The 21,972-nt window shown below is 42.3% G+C and overlaps 1 protein-coding gene across 2 annotated transcripts in view; it reads left to right on the top strand.

Moving 5' to 3' along the window:
• srd5a1 (steroid-5-alpha-reductase, alpha polypeptide 1 (3-oxo-5 alpha-steroid delta 4-dehydrogenase alpha 1)) overlaps positions 1-14,161 on the top strand; it is a 42,222-nt gene extending 28,061 nt beyond the window's left edge. For both annotated transcript variants that reach the window (XM_072575149.1, XM_072575150.1), the window contains exons 3-5: positions 2,290-2,391; positions 2,481-2,631; positions 10,475-14,161. In XM_072575149.1, the coding sequence (XP_072431250.1) occupies positions 2,290-2,391; positions 2,481-2,631; positions 10,475-10,541 (320 nt within the window). In that variant the 3' untranslated portion in view covers positions 10,542-14,161. The remainder of the gene's footprint in view (positions 1-2,289; positions 2,392-2,480; positions 2,632-10,474) is intronic.
• Positions 14,162-21,972: the final 7,811 nt, after the last annotated feature.

Below are 21,972 nucleotides of genomic sequence, written 5' to 3'. Positions count from 1 at the left end.
TCCAAGTATGTGTGTTGATTCTCTCTCTTTTATCAACCAAACTAGTTAGATTCTCAAATGAATAAATTTATCCAACAGGAGTCTGTCTGTCTGGTCTGGTCTGTCTGTGTTCATTCTCTTTTAAACACCAAGGATGTAGGCCATGCCCACCTGGAGATTTGTTGGATTTTAGCCCAGTGTATTTTCTCCCTAAGATAGGGAATTTCAAGACTAGGAGGCACGTTTAAGATGAGATTTTAAAAAAGATTTGGAGGCAATTTTTTGTTTACACTGATGGTAGTTCATGTGTGGAATGAAGTTCCTGAGGAGGCGGGTAAAAATTACTATGTTTAATAAACATTTGGATGGATATATGAATAGAAAAGCTTTGGAGGGATGTAGGCCAGGATCAGGCAGGTGGGACTAGTTTAGTTTGGGATTCTTTGGCATGGACTGGTTGGACTAAAGGGTCTGTTTCCATGCTCCATGACTCTATGCTAATATTAATACTTTTAACTTCACTTTCATTGATCCTGAGGTTAGCCCCAATTCTAGTAATGTTATGAAGTGCAAGGTTAGTCACTTTAGAAGAATGTTACAAATCACACAACAGGTTTAATTGGAAGCACTAGCTTTCGGAGCGATGCTCCTTCATCAGGTGGTTGTGGAGCTCTGAAAGCTAGTGTTTCCAATTAAACCTGTTGGACTATAACCTGATGTTGTGTAATTTTGTAACTTTGTACACCCCAGTCCAACACCGGCATCTCCAAATCATGACTACTATTAGAATGTAACTTTTAAAGAGGCATAAAACATTTTAAATGTCGATGTTCAGTGGAATTGGAATGTGTTTGCACTCAGAACATAGGAGGTTTGTGTTCAGGTGCATCAAACAATCAAGAAGGCAGAGTACTGTGTGCAGATTTAGCCACGATTTTAGGAAGGATGCACATTGGGAATAGCTTTATAAGCCTTGCTGTACATTCATTTGGATTGTAGGGATTGTCCTATGATTAAATATATTCTAAGAATAAGAGGAGATTGTATGTATGGAACCTAGATTCTGAAGGAGCCTGGGATTATGTTCGGGTTGTTTTTCCCCTTGGGCAAACTCTGGTTCGGCCTCGAGCAAAAGGACAATAATTTAGGACTTGGCTGATGGGACTTTTTTTTTCACTCAGGGTTGTGAATCCTTCCTAATTCCAGCATATTGTGCTGTCATTGAACATGCTTCAGGCTGAAATAGAGGGATTTTGGTCTCAAGATATTGGAGAGTACGGGGAGAAGAGGGAGAGTGGACTTGAGGTAGAAGATTTGCTATGAATACTCGAGTGATGCAGCTTTGAGAGACTGTGTGTATGATTTTCTGATTGCATGGGATGTGGGCATCACTGGCTGGGCTAGCAATTTCTCATTTTCTAATTGCCCTGAGAAAGTAATCGTGAGTTGCCTTCCCAAACCACTGCAGTACATGGATTTAGGTATGTCCATAGTGCTGTGAGGATTTCCTGCATTTTGATCCAGCAACAATGAAGGAATGTGATATTGTTCAAACTTGGGATGGTGTGTGATTTGGAGAGGAACTTTCAGGTGGAGCTGTTTCCATGGACTACCTGTGTTTTTCTAGGAAACTCTAGTCTACCTCCAAGACAATTTAAAATTTCTACCTGTACCATTCCCAGATTTACTGAAGTGACATTACCAATAGAACTTTGTTCAACTTCATAAATACTTGTAAATTATAGTTTACTTTGCTTCATACCTGGTACAATTCTTCTGCATTTTCTTGTGACTTTTCATTATTGTAAAACAAACAAACTTTAAACACTGTGTGAGAAAGTGAGTACTGCCGATTGCTGGAGGTCAGTCAAAAAGTGTGGTGCTGGAAAAGCACAGCCAGTCAGGCAGCATCCGAGGAGCAGGAAAATTGACATTTTGGGCAAACGCTTCATTCCTTTTGCACGAAACGTTGATTCTCCTGCTCCTTGGATGCTGCCTGACTGGCTGTGCTTTTCCAGCACCACACTAGTTGACTCAGAATCATAGAAACCCTACAGTGTGGAAACAGGCCCTTCAGCTCAGCAAGTTCACACCGACCCTCAGGGTATCCCACCCAGACCCGTTCCCCTGTATGTACCCCTGACTAATGCATCTAACCTACGCATCCCTGAACACTATGGGCAATTTAGCATGGCCAATCCACCACCTTTTTGGATTGTGGGAAGAAACCAGAATGCCTGGAAGAAACCTTATTTAAACAGTTGAGAGAACTAAGGAAGCACTTATTAACTGCAGCCTCTTTATTTTTAGGCTTTGCACTCTGGATTTTTGGACTATTGGTAAACCTACATTCTGACCATATACTCCGAAAACTACGAAAACCCGATGAAACAGGATATAAGATCCCACATGGTGAGTGATTTTTATAGAACAAGATCTGTTCAGCCTTTAAGAAAGTTTAATTTTTTTTTGTGATCAAAAATTTCTCTGGTGTTTTAAAGGGGGAATGTTTGAATATGTGTCTGGCGCTAACTTCCTTGGAGAGATAATAGAATGGACTGGGTTTGCCATAGCTTGCTGGTCACTGCCTAGTGCAGCATTTGCTGTATTTGGATTTTTCGTTCTTTCAGCTCGGGCGACACAACATCACCGGTAAGGGTCAAGACAAATTCAGTATCCAGTCTGTTGTTTAATTCACATTTACTTTCAACATGGTAGAGGGATGCAATAGTAGGTGGATCTACAAAGGGGAAGATGCAACTTTGGTTCTCCCTAGCCTTTTCTGAGTTCTTGAACACAGCGGCTAATGACTTGGATGAGAAAAGTGAATGTACTCTCGCCAAGTTTGTGGATGATCCAGAAAGAAGTGGGAAGAGCAAGTAGTAAGGGTGATACTAAGAGTGCTCAGAATGATATAGTCAGGTTAAGTGAGTGGAAAAAAGCTTGGCAGATGGAATATAGTATTGGAAAATGTGAAGTTGTGCAATTTGGCAGGATTAATGGAACTGAATATTAAATTGTGAAAGACTGCAGTACAGCAATTTGGAATAAATCACAAAAAGCTATCATACAAGTTCACTGGGTAATAGTGAAGGCAAATGGAATGTTGGCCTTTATGTCAAAGAGGATGGAATATAAAGGTAGGGAGATTTGCCTAAAACTAGACAAGGCACTAATCCAGACCACAGCTGGAATACTATGAACAGGTTTGGTCCCCCTAATCTAAAGCAAGTTACACTGGCATTGGATATAGTCGAGAGAAGGTTCACTGGACTGATACTGAGTACAAAGGGATATCTTATGAGGAGAACTTGTGTAGGTTGGGCCTGGGATCTTTGGAATTTAAAAGAATCTCAAGATTTTTAGGGGACTTGACAAGGTGGATGTGGAGAGATTCTCTCTCCCCTTGCAGGAGAATCGAGGACCAGAGGGCACAATCTCAAAATAATGGATTTTGTGTTTTAGACATATGGAAGAAATTCTCCTGTGGGGAGTGCATCTTTGGAAGTGTTTACTCCTGAGGGCAGTTGAGCCTGTGTTATGTACACTCAAAGATAGACAGACTTTTTTATGGGAAAGACAGACAGACAGGCAGGAAGCAAAGTTTTTCATTGAATGGTAGAACAGACTTAATAGGGCTGAATGGCCTACTTCTACCCTAGTCTTGTGATCTTTTAGAAGTTTAGTTTGCAGATGAGCTGGAGACCAGGAGTATGTTTGCAATTTCCATGTGTATGTTCAGAACTTTAGTTAAGCGACATTTGGTTGACGTACCTCCTATTAGAAAGGACACCTGAAGCTGCTAGAAAGCATGCCATACCTCACTGTGACGTCAAGGATGAGAAACTGTTATGAGGTTATACCGAAGGTTCTGAGATTACTTCAATTGCAGCAGAGGGACCGACAAAGGAATTTAAAGGAGGATTTAAAATTATGAAATTTTTAACTTCACAATTATTTCCTTGGGATTGAAACAATGATAAAGAAATTATTCTAAGAGATTGAAGGAAAGCTTTTTTAAAGGATTAAAAAAAAGCTCTCAATCGAGCATGGAAGTATTGTGACAGAGCTCATCTTAGATCAATATTTGAAGAATATCCCTCATTGTCTTTCTGAATTTTCTAAAGTTATGAAAGTTGATGTTAACCCTTAGTTGCCCATTTATAATGTTTTGGTCAAATCAATGTGCCAGTGTAAGTTTTAGCATTGAAGTGTAACTATGTTTCTATACTGTTCCTATCTGGCAGCTGTGTTTTTTTTTGATGATTGGTTTAGCATTGTCTTGACACCACTGTAGGCAATAAGTCAGCTTGTACCTCTTTATCAACTTGGATATTCTCCAGGCTCTGTTTAATTCCTCTGCTTTTCTTTTTCCATTAGATTGCGTGTAATGTGCATGAATGCAGTGTAGGTCCATTGTTTTGACAAATCTTCAAACACTTTTTTTTTCCTTCATGGAAAGGGTGCACAAGGGCATTCCAGGATCAGCATCAGGCATGTGCAAAAAACTGATAAGTGTTATCCTGTTGAAACTATAGCAAAACACAAGCTGAATACCAAACACTGGAGGCAGCATATGATGGATAGAGATACGTGACCCCACAACCAATGGATCAGACCAAAGCACTGCAGTCACTCCCAGATCCAATTGAGTGGTAGTGGAAAGTAAAACAAAAAAAAAGCAGGTGGCCTCAAAAATATCCCCATCCTTTAATGAGCTGGAAATCCAGCACATCAGTGCAAACGATGGGGCTGAAGCATTTGCAACAATTTTCAGCCAGAAGTGCCAGGTGGATGATCCAATTCTGCCCCCTGAGCTTCCAGCGTCACCATTGCCAGTCCTCAGCCCAGTTAATTCACTTCATTTGGTATAAAAAGAAAATGACAGAAGGCACTGTATGCAGCAAAGGCTATGGGCCTTGACAACAGTCTGGAATTAGAATTGAAGACTTGTGTTTTAGGCTCAACCATTCCCTTTGCCATGCTGTTCTAGTCCTCCTCCAAAACTGGGATCCACACAACAATACTGAAAAGTACTATCTGAATATCTTTTCGACAGAAAGCAGCACAAATTTTAATCCTGTTAATCATTTCCTCACCAGCATGCTCCTAATCATCAGCAAGGCATTCTGAAAGCACCAGAAACTGATCTGGACCAGTTATATAAATACTGTAGCTATGTAAGTAGATCAGAGGTTAGAGATTCTATGTTGAGGAATTCTCTTCCTATCTGCCCAATGCCTCTCCACCATCTACATGGCTCAATTCAGGAGTGGAATAGAATAATCTTCACTAACCTGGATGGGTGCAGCTCCAGCAACACTCAGGGCTTGAATCTGTTCATTTTATTTTTTAAAAACCTGCTTAGTGGGCACCCTATTGAACAACTTAAACCTTCACTCGCTCTTCCACCAACTCAGTGGCAGCAGTGTATACAATCTATAACATTGCTGTAACAACTAACCAAGTCTTTTCTATCAGCACCTTCCAAACCCATGACCTCTACCACAAAGTAGTACAATGGCAGGAAATATATAGGAACCCCACCACCTGCAAGTTTCCCTCCAAGTCACACCTCATCCTGACCTAGAACTATAACATTGTTATTTCAGTGTTGCTGGGACTGAACCTGCAACTGCCTAACAGCACTATTGGTATTCCTTTACACCACCAACTGCAGTGGTTCAAAAAGCACCTTGTTATTACCTTCTCCAGGGAAAATAATTATGGTAGTAATTGCTGGCCTAGGCAGTAATGTCCTCATTCCCTTTCAATGAATAAAATGTGGTGGAACGTGTTGTTGACAGTGTTATCAAGGGAAACTTGGACGAGAGGAACCTACTCACTGGTGCCCAGTTTGATTTCTGCCAAGATGACTCTTCCTGACCCTTTTACATTTTGGTCCAATAATAGACAGACACCAATAATAGACTGTACTAAGGGACAGTCAGGACCAATATATTTCAGGATGTTTCCAAGTTTGGAAGGTTTTAAGTTTTAAGGATTGGCTGAGACTTCTTTCCCTGGAGCTTAGGAGGTTGAGGGATGATCTTACAATGGTTTATAAAATCTGAGAGGCATAGATAAGGTAAGTAGCCATGGTCTTTTCTCCAAAATAGGGAAGTCCAGAACTAGAGGGCATAGGCTTAGGGTGAGAGGGGAAAGATATAAAAGAGACCTAAAGGGCAACTTTTTCATGCAGAGGGTGGTGCGTGTATAGAATGAGCTGCCAGAGGAAGTGGTGGAGGCTGGCACAATCACAACATTTTAGAAGGCATCTGGATGGGTATATGAATAGGAAAGGTTTGGAGGGATATGGGCCAAGTGCTGGCAAATGGACTAGATTACGTTAGAATATCTGGTCAGCATTGACTAAATGGACTGAAAGTTCTGTTTCTGTGTTGTACATCTGACTCTATAATTGACATGGGTGATTTAAATATTTCCCTTAAATGCCTCATTTATCAGTTTATACTGTATCCTACAATAAGGCAAATTACTGGAGACCTATAAATGACTCCCACCAGTAACCCTCGCTATTTCTTATTTTCATCCAAACTTGTTTCACATCTGTTACACCTATAATCATCACACTGATGCTATGCTTTATTAACAAAGCTACCTCCCCTCCATTTCTTTGTCATCTATTCTTTTGGACCATCAAAATTTCTGAATATTGAGTTCCCAGATTGGATCACAGTCCTGCAACAACATCTCTGTCATTGTTCTCAAGTTGGATTCATTTATTTCTATTCTGTTACTCTGTTCTAAACTATTTATGGCATCAATACATTCATTTTGTTACAAATACTGAGTACATTCTGATAAAGAGCTTTGCCTTTTTGCCATTTTTATTTACTATGGTTCTAATTTCTGCTGCATAATTTTTTTATTCCTGTCACACGTTTTGATCTTCATTCCCCTCTTTGCTACCTGATTGCTCTGGTATCTTATTTCTTTTTGATTTTTGAAAACTTCTCTTCACTTGAACTCTTTCCCCCTCACTAACTTAGGTCCAGCCTACAATCCTAGCATACGGCTCAACAGGAGTCTGGTCCCAGCATGTATAAAATGAAGTCCGTACCAACAAAATAGCTTTCCATTTTTGCATTCATAGGTCCCCAGTGCTTGCTCCCCGTAAATTGAAACCCATTTCTCTCTCACCAACTTTGTTCAGATTGGAATTCAATGTGCAAATTAGCATATGGTTAAATATGATTAGAGGAGTAAATGCATGGCCCAGAGATTATTACCATAGTGATTCTGCTTTTCAATTTAACCCCTAGCTGCTTGTAATTCTTTAGCAGAACCTCTTTCATGGTCTTTAATTATATCATTAGTATCTACTTGACCATGACAACTGGACCCCTCCCTCCCACTTCAAGTTCTTCAGCCCACAAGAGATGTCCTGAACAAAAATACAACTTACTGGAAAAGCTCAGTAGATCTGGCCACATCTGTGGAGAAAGATTCATTAACATTTCATATCGAGTGAGCCTTCCTCAGGATTTCTGCTCTAGTCCAGCAGCTTCTGTTTTTGTCTCTGATTTACAGCATCCGCAGTTCTTTCAGTTTTATAGAGAAGTCTTTGAAGCTTGGCATTTGGGAGGTAACCCAGACTTTGAGATCTGTCTTTGGTGCAGTCTGTACCCTTGTGCACACTGGGAAGGAGAACCCTTCTCATAGTCGCACGTTAATGTCCCTGACCACAGACCAAACTTGATGTAATTAATCAAAGGTTTGACAGTGCCTCTTAAAGCAGTGTCCGGGTATCTCAGTTCTGAAAAGGTTTCACTGGATCTGAAATATTGACTCTGCTTTCTCTCCACAGATATTGCCAGACCTGCTGAGATTTTTAGGTTTTCAGCATCTGGATTCCTTTTTTTTTTATTTTTTTTTTGGTTCAGGTCCCCTCTTCCTCCCTGATGTGCTGCAATGCAGATCAGACTCCACTCGTCAACTCTGAGATGAAGTTCCTCAAACAGTGACCCTTGATGCAGATTGGGCACTGTGCACTTTTATCCATCAGCACTCACCTACTTCAGCTACACAGCATCACCAGTCTGGCTATCTCTGTTTAGTTCAATTCATTAATTTGGATCTTCAATATTGTAAGTGAATTTCTTCATTGCACTCCTCAGCCACAAGATAAGGAAGGTGATGGCCTTGTGGTGTTATCACTAGACTATTAATCTTGAGACCCAGTTAACATTCTGGGGACCTGGGTTCAAACCTGCTTTGGCAGATAGTGGAATTGGAAATCAATAATAATCTGGAAGTAAGGGTCTAATGAAGACAATGAAACCATGGTCAATTGTTAGGGAAAACCCATCTGGTTCATCTGTCCTTTTTTCTTTAAGGAGGCAAACTGCTGTCTTTCCTGATCTGGCCTACATGTGATTCTGGACTCACGGTAATGTGGTTGACTCTCAACTGCCCTCTGGGATTAGGGATCGACAATAAATTCTGTCCTAGTTGGTGATGCTCACATTCCCATGAATGAATAATAACAAAAACCTCCCGCTTAACCACTCGGCCATCCAGACTGAAAATCTAAGGTTGGGAAGGGAAGTAGAAAAGCAAAAGATGGCGAAAAGTGGTATCTAATATAAAAGGTCTTTAGTAAGCAAATAAATAGTAAAAGGAGTGAGAGCAAGTAGGGACCAAAAGAGATTTACGAATTGAGGCAGTGGTAGAGATGTCTTACTAATGAGTACTTTACATCTGTTTTTACTCAAGAAGGTGCAACCAAGGATATGTTAGGAGGAATGTTAGATGCTGAAGGGTTTGCAATTGATAAGGAGTAGGAGTTGCATAAGGCTTTCTACATTTGAAGTCAATAAGGCTCTGGGACCGCTTGAGATGAATCTAAGGATAGAAAGGGAGAGATTGGAAATTGCAGACACACTCACTAATTTCTTAAAGAATTGTTTGACTAATTTAACTGTACTTAGTTGAAGAGGTAAACAGGGGGTTGGTGATGGTGATGGTGCTGATGAAGTGCATGTGGACTTGCTCAAGGCACTTGCTACAGGGCTGCACAACAGACTTGTAACCAACATTGTAGGTCATTGAATAATAGGAACAGTAGCAAAATGGACTATAAATCAGTTACAGGAGACTGAGAATAGTGGCTAATGGATGTTTCTTGTGTTTATAGGTTTTATGGAAGCAATCTCTAAGGCTTTCTGATATATTAATGACCTAACCCTTGGTGTACAAGGAAACAATTTCAAAAGTTACACATAATATGAAACCTGGAAACATTGTGAACTGGGAGTTAGTATGGAGTTTCAAAGGGGACCAAGTTGAAGAGGGTGTACAGGTACCAGGTTCATGTTTAATGCAGAGAAATATGCAGTAATTCATTTTGGTAGAAATATGAAGTGACAATATAAAATGAAGACTATAATTCTGGATGAGATCCAGGAGCAAAGGTTTCTGGTGTATATTTGCATACGTTAGTAAAATGTGGCAGGACTAGTGAGGAGTGGCTAATAAAGCATACAGTGCTGTAGACTTTAGGGACAGCTGCAAAACTAAGGAATTATGCTGAACTTGTACATGAAATCAGTTTGGTATTGTATCAAGTTCCAGATGACTTAAAAAGGGTGATGTATTGGAGAATGGTTATACTGGTGAAACATTTCTATTATGAAAATGGGTTGGAGAGCATAGGACTGTCTACTGTTCAGAATAAAAAGCTAAGAGGAAATCTGGCAAGGATGTTTAAAGTCACAAGGGGACTGGACAGAGGAGATAGGGAGAAACCACTCGTAAAATACTCGAGGAAGTGGAGGAACAGGTTTCGATGCCACTGCTGTTGCAGACATGTTGGGCTAAGTGGACTCCATCATTGTTATAATAATTCTGACAATGTGATCCCATCTCAGAAGCAACTGCTTGACTGACACCCCATCCTTCAATTTAATCATTTGACTATCTCCACCATCAATGCACCAATGGCAACAGAGCTACCTGTGCGCAAGATGCATTGCAGCAATGCATCCAGGCTCCTTTTGACAACACCTTCCAAATTCTCGACCTCTACCACCTAGAAGGACAAAAGCAGTTGATGCATGGGAACACTACAATTTGCAAGTGTCTTTTGCCCCTACCCCTAAAACCCCAGCACCCATCACCCTTGTAATTCTATTGCCATTCCTTCACAATTACAGGATCAAAATCTAGTAACTGCCTCCTCTTCAGCAACAGGAGTACAAGAAAACAGTTACAGATGAGCAATAAATACTGCCCCAAACAACAACACATGTCCCAAGAAATAATTTTTTAAAAAGATGACCTATTGGTAATACCAATCTTTATCTGACTTTAAACTAATTTAATAAACTTTAATCAAACACAGACTTTACTGTTTCAGAAATGGAGAAAATAATAGTCAATATTATTAGATTGCAGAAATGAAATTCAATAAGTTAATGTTTTGAAATTTGTATTTATTCATTCAAAATGTATTTTATTTTTCTCATTACAGATGGTATCTGGAAAAATTTGAAGATTATCCTAAGTCCAGAAAGGCCTTAATACCTTTCGTGTATTGAAGTATCAAATATTTAGAAATGGTTAGATTCTTCATTGGAAACTTCATTGACCAGTGAGACATTGGTGTACATACATCTGAGATCAGAACTAAGTGCCACTAACATCTACAACTTGTCAACTTCAGTATAAGAGCCCATTTAACTGCAGGAACAGTATTAAACACTTCTGCAGAACTCCTCTGACTTGTTTAGTCAACTTTTACAAGCATGGAATCTCACTGCTTTAGGGTTAAATAATTTCAAGAGCCATTTAAATAAAAAAAGTCTGTAGTCTTTCTGTTCAATCTTATTTCTTTTAATGCAACCCCCCCCCCCCCCCCCAACCTCTCAACGTTATTTCACTTTTCACCTGTTTTGACATTGACTGAGTTTCTCTTTGGCATTCCATGATTCAAAGTCTCTACTCATTAAAACTCTTTGCATCTGATTGTGGAATTAACAGTTGCTTGCTGCCTTTATACAGGTCAAGATCTTCTGCTAAGTGAGCTGTTTTCATTTACAGTAAACCCTCAATGCAAAATCCCATCCAATGTTTGACTAGATGTAATTAACCAATTTTTATTTTTCACTGCTGAGGACAAAATCTGGTCAGATTTTAAATTCTTGATCGTATAAGTCATTTGTTTTTGCTGATTTCCAATATAATTGGCACAGTGCCAAGTTATATCATCACCCCATTGTCAATAGTGGGATGAAGCTGGACCATACTAGACAAAAGTGGAACCCAGAGATCAAATTTGCGTGCAGTAAATAACAGAACAACAATGTTGTCTGGGAATTTGTTACAATCTGTGACTTTATTTGGCTTGACACTGAAAAGTTTTCAATGTGTTTCTACTCTATCCTTTTTAGACATGTTATTCAAGATGTTTTTGTTTTAGTGCCAGTAGTAAAACATGAAGGTGTAAATTGAGAATTATGGCCAACTGAAGTTGAGGCGTCTCTGTAAACTAATGTCACTAAATTTCTCCGTGTACAGCTGAATAGATGTTCTTTGCGATTTGACAAATTTTGCAATAGATGCGGGAGTTGATTTTATTATGTTATTAATTACCTACAGATCAGACAGCAACTTCATGTGACCATATCTACAAAACACCAATTGGTCAATTTATCCACTCAAGCCAGTTCCAAAAATCTGAGTTCATGGCTGATCTGAGATCTAATTCTACATATCCATGCTGACCAGATATCCTAAACCAGCCTAGTCCCATTTGTCAGCAATTGCCCCATACCCCTCTTAAACCCTTCCTATTCATATTTAAAAGGCATCTGGATGGATATGTTGCAATTATACCAGCCTCCTCCACTTCCTCTCACTCACAACTTCCACCCTGCCCTCAAATTCACTTGGTTCACCTCTGACAACTTTGTCCCCTTTCTTGACCTCTCCATTTCCGTCTCCAGATGGATGTTTACGACAAACCTACAGACTCCCATAACTACCTGGACTACATCTCCTCCCACCCAGTATCCTGCAAGAACTCCACCCCATTCTCCTAATTCCTCTGCCACATCTGCTCAGACATGGAGACATTCCCCTTGAGAACATTCCAGATGTCCACCTATTTCTAACAACGTACTTTTCCTCCCTTTGTCATCCAAACAGGCCTTTGCTGCATCACCTCCATTCCCCATGCCATTGTTCTCTGTCCCTCCCCACACTCAAAGGCAGTTCCTCTTGTCCTCTCCTACTACCCCACCAGTTTCCGTATCCAACACATCATCCTTAAACACTTCCAACTCCAACTAAACCGCACCACCAAGAACATCTTCCCCTCCCCACCCCTCTCTGTCTTCCACGAGGACCGTTCTCTTTGACAGTCCTTGTTTGTGCCACTCTCACCCATCGAACCCCCCCCCCCCCCCGAGTACCTTCTGCAACTGAAAAAGATGCAAAACCTGTTGCTACACCACCCCCCTCACTTCTAAACAGTCCTTCCAGATGAGGCAGAGGTTAGAAGAGAGGCAGGTGAACCTAGTTTAAGCATCAGGTGTTTCCAATGTGGTCGTCTCTACATTGGGGAGACCAAACATTAAACTTGGGGAACGGTTCGCCAAGCATCTCAGCTAGGCCTGTAGGGGCCGATCAGACCTCCAGTCACCACCTATTTAAATTCCCCTTCCCACTCCCTTTCTGACATTACCATCCTTAACCTCCTCCATTGCCACAACGAATCAAACCATAAGTTGGAGGAAAACACCTCTTCTGCCTGGGCAGCTTACAGCCTGGAGGAATCAACATTTTGAGTTCTCCATTTTCAAAACCTCCCTTACCATCCCCTGATTCCCTTCCTAGCCCCTCTCCCCCCGCCTTCCACGGCTCCCTGCCACCAACCAGATTCATTCCTCCTATTGACCAACCTGTCTTCACCTATCCCCAATTCACTACCCTGCCCCTGCCTCCCCCTTTATCTGCAGTTCCCCCTACACCAATCCCCCAACCCTGAAGAAGGGTTACACCTGAAATATCAACTTTCCACCTCTTGATACTGCCTGACTTACTATGTTCTTCCAGCCTCCTGCCTGTCCATTTTGGATTCCAGCACCTGCAGTATTTTATTTGTCTCATTCTATGCACGTGCCACCCTCTGGGGGTGTGGGAGAGAAAGTTGCCTTTAGCTCCCTTTTTAAAATCTTTTCCCACTCACCTTTGACCTATGTTGGCACAGTGGCTCTGGTTAGCACTGCTGCCTAATGGTGCCAGGGACTCGGGTTCGATTCTTGCCTCAGCGACTATCTATGTGGAGGTTTCACATTCTCCCCATGTCTGCGTGGGTTTCCTCTGGGTGCTCCGGTTTCCCCCCTCAGTCCAAAGATGTGCAGGTCAGGAGAGTTTGCCATGCTAAATTACCCCATAGTGTTAGGTGCATTCGTCAATGATAAATATGGGGTAAGGAAAGGGTCTGGGAGGGTCAGTGTGGACTTGTTGGACCAAAAGGCCTGTTTCTACAGTAGGATTCTAATCTAATCCTGTCCCTGAGTTTTGGACCCCCACACCCCAGGGAGAATATCTTGTCTGTTTATTTTATCCATGCCAATCATGATAGGGGTACATGCAGCCTAAACATCTGGAATTTGCTGTCCAAAATGTCCTGCTACTCCATAGCTTGTGTAAAAACTTGAGCTAACTATGTTACTTGACATTTTAAATGAATTTCCAGAACTAGAGGGCATAGGTTTAGGGTGAGAGGGGAAAGATATAAAAGTGACGTAAGGGGCAACTTTTTCATGCAGAGGGTGGTATGTGTATGGAATGAGCTGCCAGAGGATGTGGTGGAGGCTGGTACAATTGCAACATTTAAGAGGCATTTGGATGGATATATGAATAGGAAGGGTTTGGAGGGATATGGGCTGGGTGCTGGCAGGTGGGACTAGATTGGGTTGGGATATATGGTCGGCATGGACGAGTTGGACCAAAGGGTCTGTTTCCATGCTGTACATCTCTATGACTCTAACTGAACTTGGGAAGTTACTTTATTGCCCATAATTTTGTGCTGAACTCCTCAGAAAAGGTAAGGGTATTTTTCTTCCATTCTGGTGTAAATTTCCTTCAACAATGTGGCTATTTACCACCAACAACTTCTCTCACACTGTAAAATAAATTTTACAAACACTGAGTCTCATTCTTCAGATTATAGTTTTTATAATTAAAAATTTTTTTTGTTTCTTTCGATCTGGTTTCCTATCTCTGACATAATTAAATTTTTTTTGCCTCCTCTTTTTATTTCATTTTCTGTAACAGATCTGAAAGGGAGTTTGTTCTTCTGCCACAAATTTCCTGGCTCAGACTCGGCACTGCCCGTTAATGTTTCTTCAGTCTGATTGGGTAAAAGGATGTATGGTTGTTCCGTGTTAAATGGTGTGAACGACTGGGCATTTGCCTGATAAAGACCTGCAGGGCAAATGTCCAATGAGCAGCTTAATTTCCCATTTAAAACGAAATAAAGTCTAATTTATTGCAGAGAACCAATGGCTGCTACCATTGGATTGGCAAAACTGGTAAACAACAATGTTACTTTAAGTACCTTAGCAATTTACAATTGTTAGCACTGCTGCCTCATAGCAACAGAGTACCGGGTTTGATTCCAACCTGGGACGACTATCTGTGTGGAGTTTGCACATTCTCCCCGTGTCTGCGTGGGTTTCCTCCGGGTGCTCCGGTTTCCTCCCACAGTCCAAAGATGTGCAGGGCAGGTGAATTGGCCATGCTAAATTGCCCGTAGTGTTAGGTGCATTAGTCAGAGAGAAATGGATCTGGGTGGGTTACTCTTCAGAGGGTTGGTGAGGACTGGTTAGGCCGAAGGGCCTGTTTCCACACTGTAGGTAATCTGATCTAATTTAATCACTTGCCATGAATTAAGCCTGCATCTCACCTGAGAGCTGAAAGCTCCGCTTAAATGGGACCTGAGGCTTCATTTACATGCTTATAAAAACTTGCCAGTAGCTGTGGGGTGTGATCTGAAGCAGTTTGCCCATTTCTAGATTTGTTTTCCTTCCTGGTTTCACATCGGGTAATATCTACAAATTAATTTAGTCAAAACTGTGTATAATGGCACCAGGAGCCACCATGTCTCATCAACTATGGCTTTGTGTTCATTGTCTAACTGAAGTTCAGATGATTTTGGGCATCTTTATCTAAGTTGTTGGTAATAAATATGGAGGTTGACAACGATAAGAAAACATTATCCTTTTTATTTGCGAATAGATAGAACTCTAGCTATTCCAAACAGCAATTGTGATCATTTATCTGCATCATACTCAGCATTATTACCAAATAGCCTGTCCAGTAACAATTCACCAACTATTCTATGCCACCTGTTTTTATCATTTAACATTAAGATACTGGCCATCTGAAATATAAATAGAAATGCTCGCAGAGACACATTTGACTCTCCATAGATGCTGCTGAACCTGATTTCTAGCAGTTCTTTCTTTTACTTTTTGTCGTGCTGCTCTACTTGTTGTTTATTTCCAGCACTTCCTGTTTATTTATTTATTCTCTCACTTTAATGGAAATTAGGTTATCATGGTGGCAATTGTGTGGCTAAATCACGCTGGACTCCCCGCAACACTAACTCTGGGAAAAATGAAGTGTTTTATCTTTCTCACCAAATTCACACACTTGATACTTTCAGGTCACACACGACCATTTTCCAATTACAAACTGGAACCACTAGATGGCAATAATCCTTAGCCAGTTTTACAGGTTGATGCGTTACACGTTACGTCCCAGAAACAATTTGTTATCAGTTCTAATTTATCATCTTGCACTTTAAGCTAATAGGGTACTGCAAAGAAATCCATGGAAATTACTTTGCTGCAAAATAATAATCAAGCAAGATGATTAGTGTAAAATTTTGCTTCTCTTGCTGCAATAAAAAGATATTAAAGTTTGTCAAAAGTAGATTAGATTAAAATGTACTAGTTGTTTTCAATTTCCTTTTTCACCATTAGACCTGACTCTTCTAACCACTTCTGTTTTGTGTACCAATGTCTGCCTTCTGTCAATCTGAAGTCATTCAAAACTGTTGCTCCTGTCCTACTGGTACTGAGTCCTATTTCCCTATTATCCCTGTGCTCGCCAACCTATCACCAGCTCCTGGTCAAAAAGCACCTTGCATTTTCTTTTTAACAAAATGCACGATCTTGTCTTCAGCTGTCTCGATAACCTTGCTCTCACTATCTCTACCTTCCAGCAAGTGCACAATTCTCTGTGATGTCTGCGTTTGGCTGATTCTGGCATCTTGAAAACCACCACTACCCCCACCCCCAACATAATCACACCACAGATGGTGGCTGTGTCTTCAGCTGCTCAGGCCTGAGGTTCTGCAAATCCTCCTATAAATCTACAGTACTTCTCTTTAAAACATTCCTTAAAATCTACGCTTTTGACTAAACCTTTAGTCACCTGCCTGGATATCTCCTCATGTGGCTCAGTGTCAAATTTTGTTTCAAAAGCCCTATTAAGTGCGTTTGGGTGATTTAACCCATTTAAAGCACCCACATAAATACAAGTGATGCTGTTGTAAGTAGTGCTGGCACAGTGGTATTCCTTCCAGTAAATAGTCTGAAAGCAAAATCCTTGTTACCTGAAACTGAATACTCACTTTTAACCTGGACTCCGATGGATACACAGAGGATTCTTGTTCATAAAGAAAAAAGGTGCACTTAATGTCACGGGGATAGTGTTTGTGGTGGTAACCGAAGTCTTTCCAACATTAAGCTGAAGGGGAATCTCATCCAGATTTGGATGTCCAACAAATAGTGTGACATTTCGGAAGCAGTGAATGAGTGAAGACACGTGGATGTGAAGTGAAGCTGATTATCAACAAAGTGCATGTCGACTGAGACATTAGGGATAAAATTTGAATGTGTAGTACTGGTTTTGGTCTTGGCGAGTATCATTTCATCTTCAGTGTGGGTCTGCAGTGTCCGATATGCACAACTGCGTATGCACACTGTTGGAGCTGAATTAAATTACAGAACGTGTGGGCAATTATTAACCTCTGCTGTCTTCAAGTTTCAACCAAAGTCATTGCAGCCGGTTTTATTGAGCTGCAGTATGCATGTGATGCTTGTATACGTGCAATCTCAGAGGATCTACTCCAGACCACCACCAGCACCACGCCCTACAGCCATCTACAGACTCTTTCAATCTTTGGAAGGGTGTCATCGTCATCTGCGAGGGACTGCCAGTGAATAATGGCATGCACATAGCCGGGTCTTGATTGGCTAGGCACGATTTTAGTGAGCCTGTTAGGCTGTTTGTGAGGGTGTCTGCCAGATGTATGTGGAATAGGCAGATCCTAAGGTCACTCAGCGGGTACTGTTATTTGCTGCCAGTGGTGCAATTTTGGAACCCAATCTGATAGCTAACACCCTACCCCACCCACTTTACCTTGCATGGCTGAATACATGGTCAGTGCAGGAACTGCTGTGTAAAGTGATGATCTGCTACTTGTAAATCAGAAACAGAGGTTGCTGGAAAAGCTCAGCAGATCGGTCAGCATCTGCGAAGAGAAATCAGTGTTAACGTTTCAGGTCCGGGCGACCCTTCCTCAGAAAAGGTTCTGTTGAAGGGTCACTGGACCTGAAACGTTTCCTGATTTCTCTGCACAGATGCTGTCAGACCTGCTGAGCTTTTCCAGCAACCTCTGATTTTGTTGTGATCTGCTACTTTGAGGTCAATTGCTGATAGATTTTTATTGGCACTTAATTTGATGGTTCAATTATTTGTGGTTTGCCAGGTTACTCAAGTCCACAAGGTGTGATGTGGTATGTGTTGAAACACAGGGACGAGAGAAGGCCATTCGTCCCATTGAACCTGCCCTGTCATTCTTGATCACTGTGCATCATCTGCTCAATGCCATTTTCCCACAATATCTCCCTATCCATATTAATCATCTGATTCTATATCTTGGTTTTCGATTGATTCTCTTTCTTACTTATGCTGATATCATTCCTTTTTAAGAGTACGTCCCACCCATCTTTTCTTTTTGTCTACCACTCTCTCTAAATGGAGAAGTTCCTTAAATATTCAGTTCCCAACCTTGATGACCCAAATACGAGTCTCCTTAATACCAACTAAATCATATCCATTTACCTCAATTTGTACATTTGAATCCCTAAACTTTTTGCCATTATTATGAGCATTTAAGATAGACTAAAGTAGACTTTTAATTCAGTGCCCATATTTGAAGCTTCACCTGTCTCCTATCTTTAAATGTGTTGTGGGGAAAATCACCAGCCTCTGAGTCCGACTTGGGGTTCAACGACAGAGTTTATTGTACAAGGAAATACCGGAGCTTCAGGGAAAGAGGGACACCAACAGCACAGTGGTCAGCTGCGAGTCTTCTCTCCACCCAGAGCACATGTCAAGTTACTTTTATACATTTTGTGATATAATAGGTCAGTGATGAGGTTATTATCTCTGTAACATGGTTTGTTTATTGTAAACATTGCAGAATCATTGATAGTTTTGGTGCAGTCATTGTCAGTTCCAGCGCAGCCTTTGTTAATTTCAGCGCAGACATTGCCAACTTCGGCATCTGCGCAGAAGTCCATTACTGTCCTAATCGGGGCTAATCGCTCTTCCTGAGAAGGACAATTACTGCAGCTCTGGTTATTAGCACTTGTATTGAGTTCATATCGAACAGTTAGCATTACTATCAAAGGTGTTGGCTGGACCCAGACACTTTGGGCAGTATACGCAACTCGTGTGCATTCTCTCCCCCACCCGCCTTAAACTGATCAACTAGGTTGTGAGTGCATTGTGCTGGCATTATGGTGGCCCCAGACAGTGGCTGTATTTACTCTGCTGTCTTTCCCCATATTGTAGTCCGGCAGCCATCTTGTGTGTCAAATGGTCAACTTGTGGCTCAGCAGCCATCTTGTGTGTCCATGTGCCTCGTGTCATCCCTGCCCCGTGCCAACTCCCATTTCACTCATCCCCCCACCCCCCCTTTGTGGCCAAGGAGGCAACTTCAGAGATCTCTCGCAGACCACCCAATTCACATGTAGAGGTAGGTCATCTCCAGGACCACCTCCTCCCAAGGTGTATCATGGAGTGCCAATTTCATTGGGGGCTCTCCATGGTGACACTCATTGCTGGTACAGTTCTCATCAGTAGCGCCTTACAGCAGAGCTTTAAACACCTGCGGCCCACACAGAATACCGGCATGAGTGCAATGCGGAGAACTATCCCGTGTGCCAAATAGGGTCGCCAAGATTTACCTATCAACCAATTTAGCCAGCTGTCTGTAATTGTGGCTCCCTGTCGCATATTATCTAGCTGGTCTTGGATATTCTTGATGGCTTCTGAAATGTTATAAGAGTCATCAATAACATGTATGATACAATTGTCACCAATAATTGTAGAAACTCCCTCTTGCTGTGTTAACTGATAATCCACCGCGTAATGTGTCTGCTGTGCGTAGAGTCTGAGGTCAGCCAACTCTGTATTAATTGCTTCCAGAGCTTTTGAGGTATTTATTGCCTAAGATAATGAGGCCACATGCAAGATAATTTAGGTTTTTTGCACTGACGATCCCTGCTGCGCCCCCACAACGATAGACATCCCAAGAATCCATATCCCAATGATGACCCCCAAAGTGGTGGGAATCTGCCAGTCAGCACAGAACTCCTGGCTGATGGAGCGGGTCACTATCCTTCTCCAAACATGTCCCCCGTTGGGGCATGGTACAGTAAGGGGTGCAATTGTCCCTACCATGAACAGGTTTAGGAGGTCTGGGGTGTCTGTTGCATAAGTCCCCGTAAATAGAAAAACAAATCCCTTCCCTGCTTGGTAACGTACATTGTCCTGTCCTTCCTTCCGTCTGTCTGTCCACCCATGTCACCCCAATCCTCCCGGGAGCTCCCCCACAGCTGGTAAGTTCGAACGTGTATATCCATGTGACAGAGCTGATATGGGTGCCATTGCACTGACCACATATGAATTGTCTGCCCGCGGTCACATTCAAGCATGCCTGCTCGCTGCTGGTAAACTGTCCCCTGGCGACTGAACAGTGCTGATAAATGCACTGTGTCTGGATGCATGAGTCATTTTTGGGGACCAGGGCATAAATGCATCCCCATCCCTGCCCTGTGAAACAGAGTGGGTAATTACCGGGTTTTAAATGGGTCTTCCCCTCCCTAGGCTGGGGGGGCCTGACCCCATGGGCCGGTGGTCCTGATCAGCTGCACACATCTGCCCTGGAGTCCCCATTTGTATGTTCCTACCTGCCCCTGTCATGGGACTCCCGAGGTGTCTATACAGATTGCGAGGGGTCCACACTGGGGTGGCCACAAATCGGGATTCTACTGATCGCACCAGTGGGGAGCAGACAGTTCAGTTCCCATGCAAATTTAAGCAGGTTTTATAGAAGAGGTTATCTTCAAATCCTGACATGCCCCCGACAGTGGCGACACTTAAACACAGTGAAGTACATACAGGTATATAAATGTTGCAGTTAACATAACGTTATCAGTCAAAGTCTTTGTTTTCGTCAGGAGGTGCAGTCGTACTTCTGAGTGGTTTGTTCTGTTGTGTTTTCAGTACTCCTCCCGGGATGACCGCCCTGTTTGCACCTGGGGAATGGTCAATGACATTTAGTTTGGTCATTGGAGTCTTTAACCAGTTTGAGTTGGGTCCAGTTGATCTGGAGTGGTACCCCCCCTGCCTCAGGATTACCTCCTCTGCTAATATTCTGGCTGCAGTGGTTGCAGTGCAGCTTTTGGTCAGGAATGCTTCTGCCCACCGGGTGAATTGGTCTGTGATGACCAGGGGAAGGTGGTAGTGGCTCTGTGAAATCTATCTGAAGGTGTTCCTAGGGTTCCCTTGGTCTGGGCTGGTTTTCCTCTCCTAACTTTTATGGGTCTCCCTGGATTATGTTGTGCATGAACCATGCATCTGCGGCAGTACTTGGCCACGTCTCTTCCCATTCCCTTCCACCACCACTCTCTCCATAAGCTTGGTATCATAGCCTCTCTACCTGGTAAAAACAATGACTGCAGATGCTGGAAACCAGATTCTGGATTAGAGTGGTGCTGGAAAAGCACAGCAGTTCAGGCAGTATCGAGGAGGAGGGCCTCTATTCCTGGCATCTCTACCTGTATGGGAGAGCCTGTGGTGCAGTTTGTGCAATGTTTTCTGTGTACACGCTGGTGCTCCTACCTTGTCTGCTCACCTCCAGACCCCATCCTCCCATTTGAATGCCCCCTGCAGTTCCCATTTCTCCCTCTCTCCCTGCTGAATTTGGATAGCGTCTTTTGCTAATTTACTAGTGGCTATTGCAGCCTTGTCAATGGCTTCTTGCTCTAGGGCTTCCTGAGCTGCTTGGTCTGCTGCCTGGTTTCCTTTGAATTTAAGCCAACCTGGACTCTCTTTTGCTGGGCTTTTAACTTTATTACAGCAGCCTCTTTTGGCTGTTCACTGGCACTCAATAGTGCCTGAATTCTTAATTGGTGTCTGATTGGGGCTCCCCTTGTGGTGGTGACCCTCTTCTACCCCATGCTGTTTTGAACTTATCATTCACCACAGCCCATCCTGTTCGGGGCGATCCTGCTACGTATTTTCGTGACTCATCCATGAAGAGGGTGTCTCAGCTGTGTCTAGGGGAGTATCTTTTACTCTTTCCCCTCCCATTTTCATCCCCATCTATATCCTCACTGTTGTGTGGTTCCCCGTGTCTAGAAATCCCTCAGCTGGGTTTTCTCCCGTATCCCTAACTATTACTATGGACCGATTTGGAGGTAACAGAACTCCCTCCCACTTTGCGCTTCTCATATTGGAGACGGCCCTCAGTTTCCCTGTGGTTAGCATCACTACTAGGGTGTGTTTAGTGTGGAGGATGACATTCCCTGTCATTACTATGCGCTCACTGACTCTAACGGCCCAAGCAGCACAGTCTAAGGCTGCTATGCACCTGGC

Source organism: Chiloscyllium punctatum, chromosome 8, assembly GCF_047496795.1.
Source record: "Chiloscyllium punctatum isolate Juve2018m chromosome 8, sChiPun1.3, whole genome shotgun sequence".
Taxonomy (NCBI): Eukaryota; Metazoa; Chordata; class Chondrichthyes; order Orectolobiformes; family Hemiscylliidae; genus Chiloscyllium; species Chiloscyllium punctatum.
Note: the sequence above shows the minus strand (reverse complement) of the source record. Positions and strands in the feature narration are given on the sequence as shown.